Here is a 13,450-nt window from a genome sequence, read left to right on the forward strand (position 1 = left end):
CCATTTTGAGAATATTTAATAATAATAATAAAATGAATAGAAAAACGCTGTTGCATCTGTGTCCGGACAGAATCAAAATGAACCCGCTTTTCTTTTTGGATTTTTCAAATTCATCCCTCCCCCACTCAAAAATTTCCCACACATGCCAAAAATTTAGTCTTAAAAAATGAATGCGTGATTATATTAATTCCTCAAAGATTTTTATTCTTAAATTATTTTGTCAAAAATTAGCAAGTTACTGTTTTAGTTCTTCAAATATCTTGTCATCAAATTGGTTTACTAAAAAATTCAAAATTAATATCGTGACATGTTAATATTTTAATGATCAAATTTAAAGTTTATCAAAAAACATAAAAATTAGCATGGAAGATCTAGGGTGGATGTAAGCTCAATAACTACATTAAAGTAATTTTCTTATAAGGTATAATAATAATTATATTTATTATATATTAATATATAAGTTTAATTCAATCAATTTAACCGATGACATATTCAATAACTTATTAACTCATATACTTGACCTTTGAATTTAATAACTGCAACCCTAGGGTTACCTCTCGGAGGAGAGAGGAGGAAAACAGTCATAGATACACCGGATAATGTGCCAAAGCTCTAGGCACAAAACACAAGTTAACATTACTTTATCGATTAGAAGATGTTTTTAATTAGTTGTTTCTAATTAGTTGTATTCCCTGGCTCTGATACCACTCGAAAGTTGGAAATGGCCTTGAAGGCCGATGTATGCTGTAGAAAAAAATAAAACTTTTTCATTGTGGAACACACATGCATTCAAGATCATGCTTTAGGAAAGCATGATGTTACCTTGTTCGTGAAAACTCGTGATGATCAAGGTAGGTCTGAAGGGTTCAGACCCTCTAACGTTGATCTACACCACCCACTGCGTCTAGGTGCGAGAACTCCTTCTTGTGAAACCACCAAGTGATCACTACAATGAGGTTTGCTAAGCGCACACTGTGTGAAGAGAAAGGCTAGGTAAAAGTGTTTGAAAGAGTGGAGCTTTCAATGTGATATCTTCACAAAAGTGGTGCAGGAGAGGAGAAGAGAATGACTTGGTTGGTTTTTTAAAAACCCTAAAAGGAACATACATATATATATATATATATATATATATATATATATATATATATATATATATATATGGACGCACAAGAGGAGCCTATTTGTTAAAAACAAATCAGATTTTTAATCAATAAAAATCCCTTCCAAAAGGGCGCTCCATCAAAGAGAGAGAATAGGATTTGTTGCAAATTAAATCTCATCAAATTTTGCCAACAACATCCTATCATATCTTTATGATATATTAGGTTCAAAACCTAATCAAATATCTGATCATAAATCATCATATAATCAGTTATATGGTGCGCCCCATATAGCCTAAATAATGACCAGATACATTTGAGTAGTTGCATTCAAACTTGAATCAAATCACTCAAATATTCTCCCAACAGATCGTATCTTCTGGAGCTGATTCTGATGACTAACCAACAGCCAAATCAGCACCCCCAATCTTCTTAGATTATGTCCAAAAGATTTCCTCTTGATATGTTTTAACGAGATCTCATCTTATCCTTTTGTTATGAAACAACTTTTCATAGCCAATTCAAATTTGAATTTCAAACATTTGAATTCAAACTTTCAAACACTTAAATTTTAAATTCAAATTCAAATTCTAAATTCAAATTCAAATTTCAAATTTCAAATTTCAAATTTCAAATTTCGAATTCAAAATTCGAATTTCAAAATTCAAATTCAAAATTCAAATTCAAATTCAAATTTCAAATTTCAAATTCAAATTTCAAAATTCAAATTTTAAATTCCAAAATTCAAAATTTAAATGTTTGATAATTAATTTAACTAATTAAATTAATTAGTAATGACTTGGACTATCCAAGCCCATTACAATGATCCATGCGCCCTCCACCCCTTTAGGTGGAGTTCCAAACAACTTCTTGGGCTAATAACTATTATTAGGCCCAATACCTTTAATGCTAGAGCATCTAGACAATTAGGTGTTTGCGTGTGACCCATTAGGTCCAACATAACCACTGACATAAAAGAGCCTGGGCCCAATAAGCTCACAACCCATCTAATGACAACACAGAGCACTAGCAATGCTTTGTTGCCCCAGAACTAGTTAGATTAATGATTTGATCATCTTATTAAACATATTTGGTTGCCGTATGTTTGTCCCTTCGTCTCGGTTACCTTCCCATAAAACCTAGGGTAAAGAAACGTATCATCCCTTGCTGTTTAAGGTCAGCTTTTTATGAAATAGGGAGTCTTCAATTTACTGACTCTAAAAGCATATCATCTTATGATCTCTTTTACTATGCATAGATTCTCGAGTCATTGTAAATGTCATTCCGATTCTCCGGTTTAAGGATAACCTAATCTCTCACAGAGATTTGACGAATTCCTTCAGCTTATTACCCTAGCCCTGTGCCCTATCAGGACAAGCCCAAGAGCATACCTATGAGTCTCCATGTTTCAGGCAGACGAGGTATACAATCAAGGCATGCCTTCTAGAACACAGTCTAAGTGATAACTTCTGGTCTAAGGAAAGACATACACAAATATATAGAGACTACTCTAATGATACTATCTGTGAGATTTCCTCATAGAGTCTCTTTGAGGGTCCGTTCAGTGCGAGTTATACCCTTATAGGTCCACCCACGACTTTAGCTAAGACATCTCCATATCTGTAGTACATGAGGTCTATACCTTGTATCCATATACAAGTAGATAAGTCGTGTTAGTCTTACCCGAGATTACTGACCCCATTCTCAGTATCTCTAGACTAGGAACATAAAATTAGGAATAAACATCTGGTATTCTTGAATCCTCATGATTGTGATCTCATCACGGATACTCAAGAGATACCTATTTTATTCCACGGGGTTTATCAAGTTATTCATAATATATTAACATTAATATCGAGACATAATTATGAAACAAAATAAAGAGTGCTTTTATTTATTTGCGACAATATTAAAAAGGTCTACATCTATGTCTTTATTTAATCATAAGATTGTCTATAGGACACCCAAATACTAACAAGCTCTCACTTGGCCTAGAGCCAATCAGACCTAAGTCGTATACCTAAAGCCTCATAATGACTATCATGTTTTCTCTGAGAAACAGCCTTTGTCAGAGAATCGGCCAGGTTATCATCTGTGGGAACATAATCCATCTTTACATCCATCCTATCAATGATTTCTCTAATCAGGTGATATCTGCGGAGCACGTGTTTAGATCTTTGATGAGACCTAGGTTCCTTTGACTGCGCAATGGCTCCAGTGTTGTCGCACAGCAACTGTATGGGCTCATCCACGCTTGGAACCACCCTTAGTTCAGTTATGAACTTCTTGATCCACACGGCCTCCTTAGCCGCTTCTGAAGCAGCTATGTATTCAGCTTCTGTCGTTGAATCTGTTGTTGTCTCCTGCTTGGAACTCTTCCAAGACACTGCCCCACCATTTAAGGTGAATACGAACCCTGACTATGACTTGCGAATCTTTGTCACTCTGAAAGCTGGCATCAGTGAACCCTTTCACTATAAGCTCATTAACCCCACCATAGACAAAAAATGCATCCTTAGTTCTTCTCAAGTATTTAAGGATGGTCTTGACTGCCGTCCAGTGACCCTCTCCAGGGTCAGACTGGTATCTGCTCGTAATGCTTAAAGCATATGAGACATCTGGTCTCGTACATATCATGGCATACATAATGGACCCAATAGCCGAAGCGTATGGAATTCCACTCATGCGATCCTTCTCAGGCTGTGACTTAGGACACATAGCCTTTGAAAGATGTATCCCATGACTGACAGGTAGAAAACCCCTTTTCGACCCTTCCATGCTAAACCTTTTTAGCATCTTGTCAATATACGTGGATTGAGATAAACCCAGCAGCCTGTTTGATCTATCTCTATAGATCTTTATACCAAGTATAAAGGCCGCCTCTCCCAAATCCTTCATGGTGAAGCTTTCTTAAAGCCATTCTTTCGTTGTTTGTAATGTGGGGATGTCATTTCCTATAAGCAATATGTCATCTACATAAGCACTAGGAAGACAACATTACTCCCACTAACCTTCCTATAAACACAAGGTTCATCCTCGTTCTTGATGAAACCGTTACTCCTAACGACCTCATCAAAACGAATATTCCAACTCCTTGATGCTTGCTTTAGCCCATATATCGACCTTTGAAGTTTGCATACCATATGCTCCTGATCTTTGATTACAAAGCCTTCAGGTTGTGTCATGTACACTTCCTCCTTCAAGAACCCATTCAAGAAGGCGGTCTTGACATCCATTTGCCAAATTTCATAGTCGTGATATGCTGCTATCGCAAGCATGATCCTTATAGATTTGATCATGACAACTGGTGAGAAAGTTTCATCATAGTCAACTCCTTGTCTTTGACGATATCCTTTCGCTACCAACCTAGCTTTGTAGGTTTGACCGTTGCCATTTGCATCAGTCTTTCTTTTAAAGACCTATTTGTTACCGATAGGAACTATTCCTTGCGGTTTAGGAACCAAGGTCCATACCTTGTTCTGATACATCGAATCCATTTCAGATTCCATGGCTTTAAGCCAACTGGAAGAGTCAACATCCTTGACTGCCTCCCTCGTAGTTACTCGGTTCATTATCCTCAACGGTTTGTTGATTCTCAATCACAAATCCATACCTCTCAGGTGGATGGATGACCCTCGTAGACCTACGAAGTTGTGTGTTTACTTCTCCATCGGAGAACGTCGCCTGCTGAGCAGACTTGGGTTCCTCAATCTGTTCATGTGGTTCTTGAACTTCTTCAAGATCAATCTTACTCCCACTGGCTCCTTGAGAGATCAAATCCTTCTCAAGGAACTCAGCATTCTTGGATACAAACACTTTGTGTTCATCCATAGAGTAAAAGTAGTATCCTTTAGTACCTTTAGGATACCCCACAAAAAGACATTTAGTACTCTTGGCACTAAGCTTGTCTGATGCCAATGTCTTGACATAAGCTGGCGATCCCCAAACCCTGAGATAACTCAGGTTGGGTCTCTTACCATTACATATCTCATATGGTATGGTCTGAACAGATTTAGACGGTACCCTATTTAGAAGGTATGCCGTTGTGTCTAAGGCATATCCCCAAAATGATTTTGGAAGTTGAGTCTCACTCATCATAGACCTAACCATGTCTAACAAGGTCCTGTTTCTCCTTTCGGAGACACCATTTTGGTGTGGTGTGTAAGGAGCAGTAAACTGCGAGAGAATTCCATTCTCTCTTAGATAATCCTGAAGCTCATGGCTCAAATATTCACCACCACGATCTGATCGTAATGTCTTAATTATCTTGCCACGCTGTTTCTCTACTTCATTCCTAAACTCTTTGAACTTTTCAAAAGCTTCGGATTTATATCTTATCAGGTACACATACCCAAATCTTGATTTGTCATCCGTAAAGGTAATGAAATAGGAGTATCCTCCTCTAGCCTCAATAGACATTGGGCCACATACATCAGAGTGAATGAGTTCTAATAACTCACTAGCCCTATGACTCTCAAGCCCTTTGGGCGTGTGACAAATTATTTTTCCAGCTAGACAAGATTCACATTGTCCATAGGATTCCAAATCCAAGGAATCTAGGTATCCATTTGCATGCATTCTAGACAATCTTGTTTCATTTATGTGCCCTAGTCTACAGTGCCAAAGATATGATTGATTATCCATCCTAGGTCGTTTCACATCTATTTTGAGCACTTCAGTCCCATTTCCAGAACATACAATCCATTTATTAAGGTAGCAGTACCATAAACAATATCATTCATAATGATAGAAAATGTACCATTCTTAATACTGAAACATAAAGACATTTATTCAAATGCAGAAAAAGGTCCGAAGGCAAAATGAGGTCGGCATCTCCTATAGAATGAGCAGCAACTCTTGCTCCATTACCAACGCGGAGGTCCACCTCGTTCCTCTCCAATCTCCTGGGGCTCCTAATTACCTGCAACATATTGCAGATGTGAGAACCACAACCGGTATCCAATACCCATTAAGTAGGATTAGCACATGAATAATTTATCTCAATCATGAAAATACCTGAGGTAGAAGCATCACCATGCTTCTAGTCCTTCACACTCTTCAGGTAGTCTGGACAGTTCCTCTTCCAATGGCCTTTCTTGCCACAGTGGAAGCACTCAGCTTTGCTCTTGTCATTCGAAGCCTTCTTACCCTTTCCTTTGCCCTTCTTCTTCTTGGGTTTTCCTTTGGGTTTAAGAGAGTCACCTTTAGCAGGCTCCTTACCCTTTCCCTTGGTCTTGCTAGGCCCCCAATCAGAAGAGATTGTGTCTTATCCTTCTTGATAGACACTTCAGCAATTGTTAACATACTTAACAACTCAGGCAAACTCACTTGCATCCCATGCATGTGATAATTCATGATGAATTGACTAAAAGAAGGTGGAAGTGAGGTGAGGACTAAGTCATTATTTAGTTCGGCATCCATGACGAAGCCTAGATTTCCTAGCTTCTCAATCAGACCGATCATCTTAAGAACATGACTGCCAACAGACATGCTTTCAGACATCCTGCAAAAGAACAATTCTCTTGAGGCCTCATACCTCTCATGCCTGCCTTTAATGTCATACAACTCTTTTAGATGTAAGACAATAGAGGGAGCATCCATATGCTCATGCTGCTTTTGCAGTTCAGGCGACATGGATGCCAACATGATGCAGACAGCCAACACATTGTCATCCATGTGCTGTTTGTGGGCCTCGAAATCATATTCCGCGAACCCATCTTCCCCATCCTTAGGAGCTACGGGTAATGCGGCATCTAGGACGTAAGCAATCTTTTCAGCCCTTAGAACAATTCTTAGGTTCCGATACCAGTCCATAAAATTTGGACCGGTCAGTTTGTTCGTATCAAGTATGGAGCGCAGTGACAGTGTATTAGTCATACTAATTAACTGAAAATGTAAAGATAAAAATTAATTAATATTTGGACATGTAGTAAAAAAAATATTATTAAAGACTTTTATTAATTTGCCTCTCCCACTATTTTATCTAAGTCAATGACCCTTCCTTTTGACTTAGGGTTATTCTACTTTTAGAATTTACCTTAGTGGGAGTAAGAATGCGATTATTTATTTTAACCCCCGTCTGAGACCGCAAGATTAATTTAAATAATGTATTGATCTTTATCAATGGTATCTCATACCCTTTCTTAACATTAGGTTGACAACTCCTTGTCACTTAGTGGTGCATCTCATGCAACCAACCTAGCACTATTACCCTAAGCACATAAGCCCGGCTGAGCCTGCAGCTTATGTCTCAGTTAAGCACTAACCAGCACCCCAAGTGTCTTACACTTCTAATACTACTCTTACTCACCGAAACAGTGGGTCCCAACTGGGTTGTAGAGCACCACTATTTAGAGGAGGTTTGAGTAATATTGGTGGTGGGAGGTAATCATGCGCTTAATAATTTTATTCCTTTTAAGGGTTCATTTTATTAAGGGTTTATTAAGTCTCATCAAACGCATTAATATATTATCATGCTAGTCGTAACCTATGTCATACATCTAACAGTTTAAACTAGTTGCAATTGGACTTGCATAATAATCATACAAACGCGATTTAGTCCAACTCATGCATACTAGACGTCATAAGCCATAAAGCATACATATCGCGATACTCTATCTCATGCATACTAGTCGTATAATAACATACATGCAAATAAAACAGTTTTATTTTGAGATAGTCATGGTGCTCGCTCTTTTGTCCATCTTGCTTCTCAAGCCTCGGCTTCTTGTCGTCTATACGCCACTAGCCTAATTTCTCTAATTACAATTAAAGAAACTCCAAAACATCTTGGAGGGACAAAATTTAAATTACAAAAATTTGAAATTTAAATTACATCTCTTGTAAAAGAGCCCAAAATTACAAATTAATTTAAAATTTAAAAATTTCAAATTCCGGGCACCATGACCATCCCCTTCCTCCTTTGCACCTGAAATGTTAGATAACTCACAAGTACAAAAATATTATCATATAATATATTTTTCACGTATGTCTTGATATTTAACCATTAAATATTAAAACATAATTAAAATTCTAAATTTTCCTTAATTCTTCAATTGGCCGAATTAAACAACAATTTATTTAATTCAAATGTTATTGATTCTTTCTCAAAGAACATAAAATTAAACCATGCATGTAGCCATAAATCTCAATATGGCCGAACCATATACAAGAGTATATGATTCAAATTTTCAAAAAATTTCATGCCATGTTTCTGAAACAATTCATGAAGAAAAATTAGAAAACAATCAAGGTGTTCAAAACACCTTTCATGGTCGAACTACCCCTTTCAAAAAGGTGTTTCCTTTTTAAAACTTTCACAAAGTAAAAACAACCATGTATACATATGGATTCATGAACATAGCAATCGAAATAACATGTTCATAAAAACTTTAACCGTTTAAAGTATTGTAAATTAAAATCCATACGTAAAAATTGAATCTTTAACTTTTAAAGAAATTTTAACCGTGAAAAATATGATCACAAACATAGCCCAAAATTGGATCGGTTTTTGGATGGATTGATGAAAACCGATCCAATCCAAACCGATCCAATATATTAATTTCCCTCTACCTACTTGGGTATTTTCTTAATCCTAGCTTAAAAATTTCTAAACCCAAGACCCATTAACCCATCAATTAAACTCAAGAAAAAATCTAGTCATATCTTATCAACAAAATTTTATCTTTGTAGAACTTCATATCTCATTACCAAAATTAAAAAAATTATATTATAGTTTACTAATACTTTTGTATTTCAAAAAAAATAAATTACAAAGCCAATATATACAAAAGATGTTATTTGCACAATAATAATGAAATAAATTTTAGGATTTTCAAAAAACCGAAAACCGATCCAATCCAAATCGAAAAAAATTGGATTGGATCGGATCAGATTTGAAAAAAATCAAAACCGAATGGACGATTATATGATCAAACCGAAGGATTGAATCAGATGATTTTTACTTCCAAAACCGATTCAATCCAGACTGCGAACACCCATAGGAAACTTCAAATTGAAGGACCCGATGATTTATTTGAGTTTGACCGATTAAACTTATTGAATGTTTGGTAGGAGGGGAAAAAAATTGTCCAAGAAAGTGGAGTGAGAAAAATAGTTTAGCCATGTTTGGTAGGAGTAAAAAAAAAAGATGGGTAGCAAAATTTTTTGGCTGGAAAACATGTTTTACACATGATCTCATTATAAAATATTACCATTCAATGTGTGGTAAAAAAATTTGCCTACAGCTAACACACATTTTCTTATCTTACCCGGCAATAGATTTTAGCATACCAAACACCTTTTCTTATCTTACTTAGCAATAAATTTTTTCTATCATGTTCCCAACAAATTTTTTTTCCTGATGAAAAAATATCTCTTCTACCAAACGTCCTGTAGGGTTTTATATTTCTCCTTTCGTAGAAGAGACCGTTCATTTTTCTCCTGTTAATAGAAAAAACGATGGGCCCGGTTATTTGTAAGAAAAAAAAAAACACAGACTTCGAAGTGTCTATAGGAGAGAGTTAAAAAAATTTATGTGGCAGAAGAGAATTTAAACCCTTAAACTTAACGCAACTATTTTTTGCAAAAGTTGAGCAATCGCAAATAATATATTTCAGAATACGACCAAGGATTGAAAAATTGCGAAAAAAACAGTCATATATTATTGATTATCCTATAAGAGGCATAAACACTGTTCCGGATGGCCCAAATACTGGTACAGCTCAGCTGGCCAGGCCCAATCCTCAGCCTCAACCCACGTGGAGTCTCGCGCCCTCCAACCTTGCAGCATGTCCAAGGGATACACCGAAATGCCCCACCTCGGGACGCTAACCACCAAAGGCGCCAGCCACAGGCACTATAAAGGAAAAACTACCCTCTGCCCAGTGCTGACATCGCCAGACGCAGAAGGCGCAGCGCTGCCCAAAAGGCAGCGCCAAACACGCCCAACACTGCTATCATGGGAATACATCCCAAGGAGGGTTGACCCCTCCTTACCAACCCACTCCATATTCCCTATAAATAGCCCCCATGGGCACAACTTAAAGGCATCTTATGTATCGTGATATTGCCTATTTACTTTGAGTCATATTGCTTACTGCACTTACTTATTGTCTTGTTATTGCTTGGCATAATACCTCTTAGCCTGGTCTGTACCTAAGTTAATGGTATCTCCCATACAGTGACTCATCCCTAAAGGGAACACAGTGGACTTATAAATCCCATCGGTACAAACACCAAGTTACAATTCATGTTTAAGGCAGAAATTCTTAAGTCAAATTTATTAACCAACTCAAGACAATGATTTTCCTTTATTCATTCTTTTGCCTAAAGCAAACCTAGTTTGGATACTGGGAAACCTGTTGACCTTGAAATTTCCTCCTCAGTTTAGCAAGTGAAACAGCTATGGTCACATAGATCCTGTCATTCATGTTGTCTAAGAAGCGGAAATAAGCATATCTCCAAGATGTAATGAATGTTAAGCAGCCCAAGAACACCCAAAATGCAGTGATATAGCCAATACCCATGCTTATGTAGAATGGAGAGATTCCTAGAACCACACTGTTGTTGTCTTCATGGTTGCCATCATTTTCATGTTCTCTGTTCCCTTCACTGGCACTGCAATGTTTTATATCTTGAAATGAATTCTTTCTGTCGCATGCTTCTGTGAGTGGAGGGCCACAAAGGTGGGGATTGCCTTCATATGAGAATACGTCGAAGTCCTCCATCTGAGGGCCAGATGGAATTTTCCCGGACAAAGTGTTGTATGATAAGTCCAAAATCATGAGGCTATAAATACTAGCCATGCTGGTGGGAATGGCACATGATAACTGATTCCTCGACAAATCCAGTGATTCCAAGTTTTTCAATTCACCAATATCGGATGGAATGGAGCCCACTAACTGGTTTCTCGACAAATTTAATGCAACCAATTCAACGAGCATTGTAATCTCCACAGGAATGCCCTCTGTTAAAAAATTTGATGACAAGTCCATCACTGTCAAAGCTCGAAGCATGTTCCTAGAGTGATACAGATAAAATCCCTTAAATGTAAGATATAGATGCTCCACATAGGTGGTATATGGATCATATATATAAGAACGATCCGTGTCTGGAGTAACCATTGCTGCGAAGACACATCTTGGAATTGGTCCTGTCAATTGATTCTCGGAAAGGTCTAATAGGTGTAAAGATTCGAGTTGGCATAACGTTGTTGGGATGTTTCCTTCAAATGAATTCCTGCCCAACATTAGTACCCTTAGGATTTGCATTTTTTGGCCAATCCAAGATGGTACGGCCCCCCAAATTCGATTAGACCACAAATTTAAAACAATCAGCACCTCGCAATTTTCCAGTGTGTCTGGGATTCTTCCGGAAAGATTATTGCTGTAAATACTCAACGTGTGGAGACTTGTGAGGTTACCAAGGGAATCTGGAATTGAGCCAAATAAATGGTTGTTTGCCAGGTCCAGAATGATCATATGTTTCCCATACTGCCAACAGTTTGGGATGACTCCTGACAAATCATTTGAAGACAAGTCAAGAAAACTCAATGAGTTATTGACGCCCAACATCTCACATACATGTGAAATTGTTCCATAAAATGAGTTTGCAGCCAGATCCAAAGTGATCATGTTTGGAGGAAAATGAGGCAAGGGACATGAGAAATTATTGTAGCTCAAATCAAGTGTGTGAAGTTTGAACTTGGATGAAAAATCATGCCCACATCTTCTCAGCTGATTGAAAGAGAGGTTCATATACTCAATGCTAGGAGACAAATCCCAAAACCAATCTGGCACGGTATCAGAGATACTAGCATTTGATATATCAATATAGGAGAAGTTCTTCTGAGTTTGAATCCACTTTGGAAATTGAGGACCCAACTGACAATTTCCCAAACCTATAGTTTCAAGGTTGAAAGGAGGGACCCAGTTTTTGCTCAGATTCAAAATCACACGGTTGAAAGATAGGTCCAAAACCCTGAGGCTTTTGAAGTTAGCTAGATGAGCATCGGTGATCTTGCCCTCCAAGTTGTTCCCAGCTAAATCCAAAACAGTCAATTTTGAAAGCTGGCCAAGGCTTCTTTCCAGTGACCCATTTAGTTGATTGTTTGAAAGATGCAGCTCCTTCAACCGTGGATTTGCTCCAACTCTATTTTGGCCATGAGCTTGGCCCAACGTTGTTGGTATTGAACCAATGAATTCATTGTGTGATAGATCAAGGGATACAAGAGAATTCAGCCTCTCAATGAAATCTGGTATTGGACCTTGTAATTGATTGTTACCGAGATTAAGATGTTGAAGGTCATGACACTTTTCAAACAACCAATCAGGTATAGTATTATTGAAATAATTGAAAGACAGATCAAGTGTTACAAGAGAATGAAAAATCACTTGAGGTGGAGATTGAGGCAGGTTGCGAAGTTGGCAACCTGATAAACGCAATGTTACAAGAGAAGGCAGCATGCTAATGTCACGAAACCAATCATTTGCACTGCTGCTAAGATCAACACCGCTTAAGTCAAGATTTTTCAAGGAAGAAAGTACATGAAGCCATTCAAGGTTATTGACTTCTAAGGAGAAATCATTGCGACTCAAATCAAGTGACTCAAGTCGAGAGAGATTTCCAAGACTCTCAGGGAGGGGTCCCTTGAAGTTGGCATTTGATAGATCAAGATGTTTTAAGCTTTTCATAGTACCAAGAAAGGAAGGCACTTGAGATTGCATGAAATCATTGCCACTAAGGTTCAAGGAACTTAAATATGGCAATTGAAGCAAAGATGAACTTAACTCACGTCCCTGCAATTTATCTGAGGAATTTGCACAATGGAGATCAAGGGAAATAACACGACCTGTGGTTCTGTTGCATCCAACTCCTTTCCACTGGCAACAATCCTTTCCAGTTGTCCAAGAAGATAAAGGATTTGAAGGGTCACTCAAGCCTTCCTTGAACTTAAGAAGAGCATGTGCTTCATTGTCTATGCACCGGGCATTGGATCCACCATCACATAGAACATGCCCCTGGATCAAAAGGAATAAAACTGCAATAAAATCTAAAAGTTGAAGGAATCTTCTAAGCACAATCATCTTGATTGTGAAGGTTCTCAACTCCAACTCTTTCTGAATTTTCCTGAATGAGCACAGCTATCTTATAGGAGTTGAGGTCGCTTATTAACCTTTTTTTTTCCCCTGCTGTAGTGAGTTCGATTTTCTAATAAAACAAACCACACCAAAATAAGAAATTGTATTATTCAAATAGTATAAGTATTGTATAAAATGGAATTAAGGAGACAATACAATTATCAAAAAATTTGTTAGGTTACAATTTTTTTTCCACAGTACAAAGAAAAA

At 37.5% G+C, this 13,450-nt stretch overlaps 1 protein-coding gene across 1 annotated transcript; it reads right to left on the reverse strand.

Annotated features, from left to right (window-relative positions):
• Positions 1-10,438: 10,438 nt before the first annotated feature.
• LOC133309042 (receptor-like protein EIX1) lies at positions 10,439-13,186 on the reverse strand. The gene has a single exon (XM_061509782.1). The coding sequence runs from the start codon at positions 13,184-13,186 to the stop codon at positions 10,439-10,441; it is 2,748 nt and encodes a 915-aa protein (XP_061365766.1).
• Between the last annotated feature and the right edge of the window lie 264 nt (positions 13,187-13,450).

Source organism: Gastrolobium bilobum, unplaced genomic scaffold, assembly GCF_033153095.1.
Source record: "Gastrolobium bilobum isolate Gb01-03AN ecotype WA unplaced genomic scaffold, APGP_CSIRO_Gbil_v1 utg8041, whole genome shotgun sequence".
NCBI classification, from domain to species: Eukaryota; Viridiplantae; Streptophyta; class Magnoliopsida; order Fabales; family Fabaceae; genus Gastrolobium; species Gastrolobium bilobum.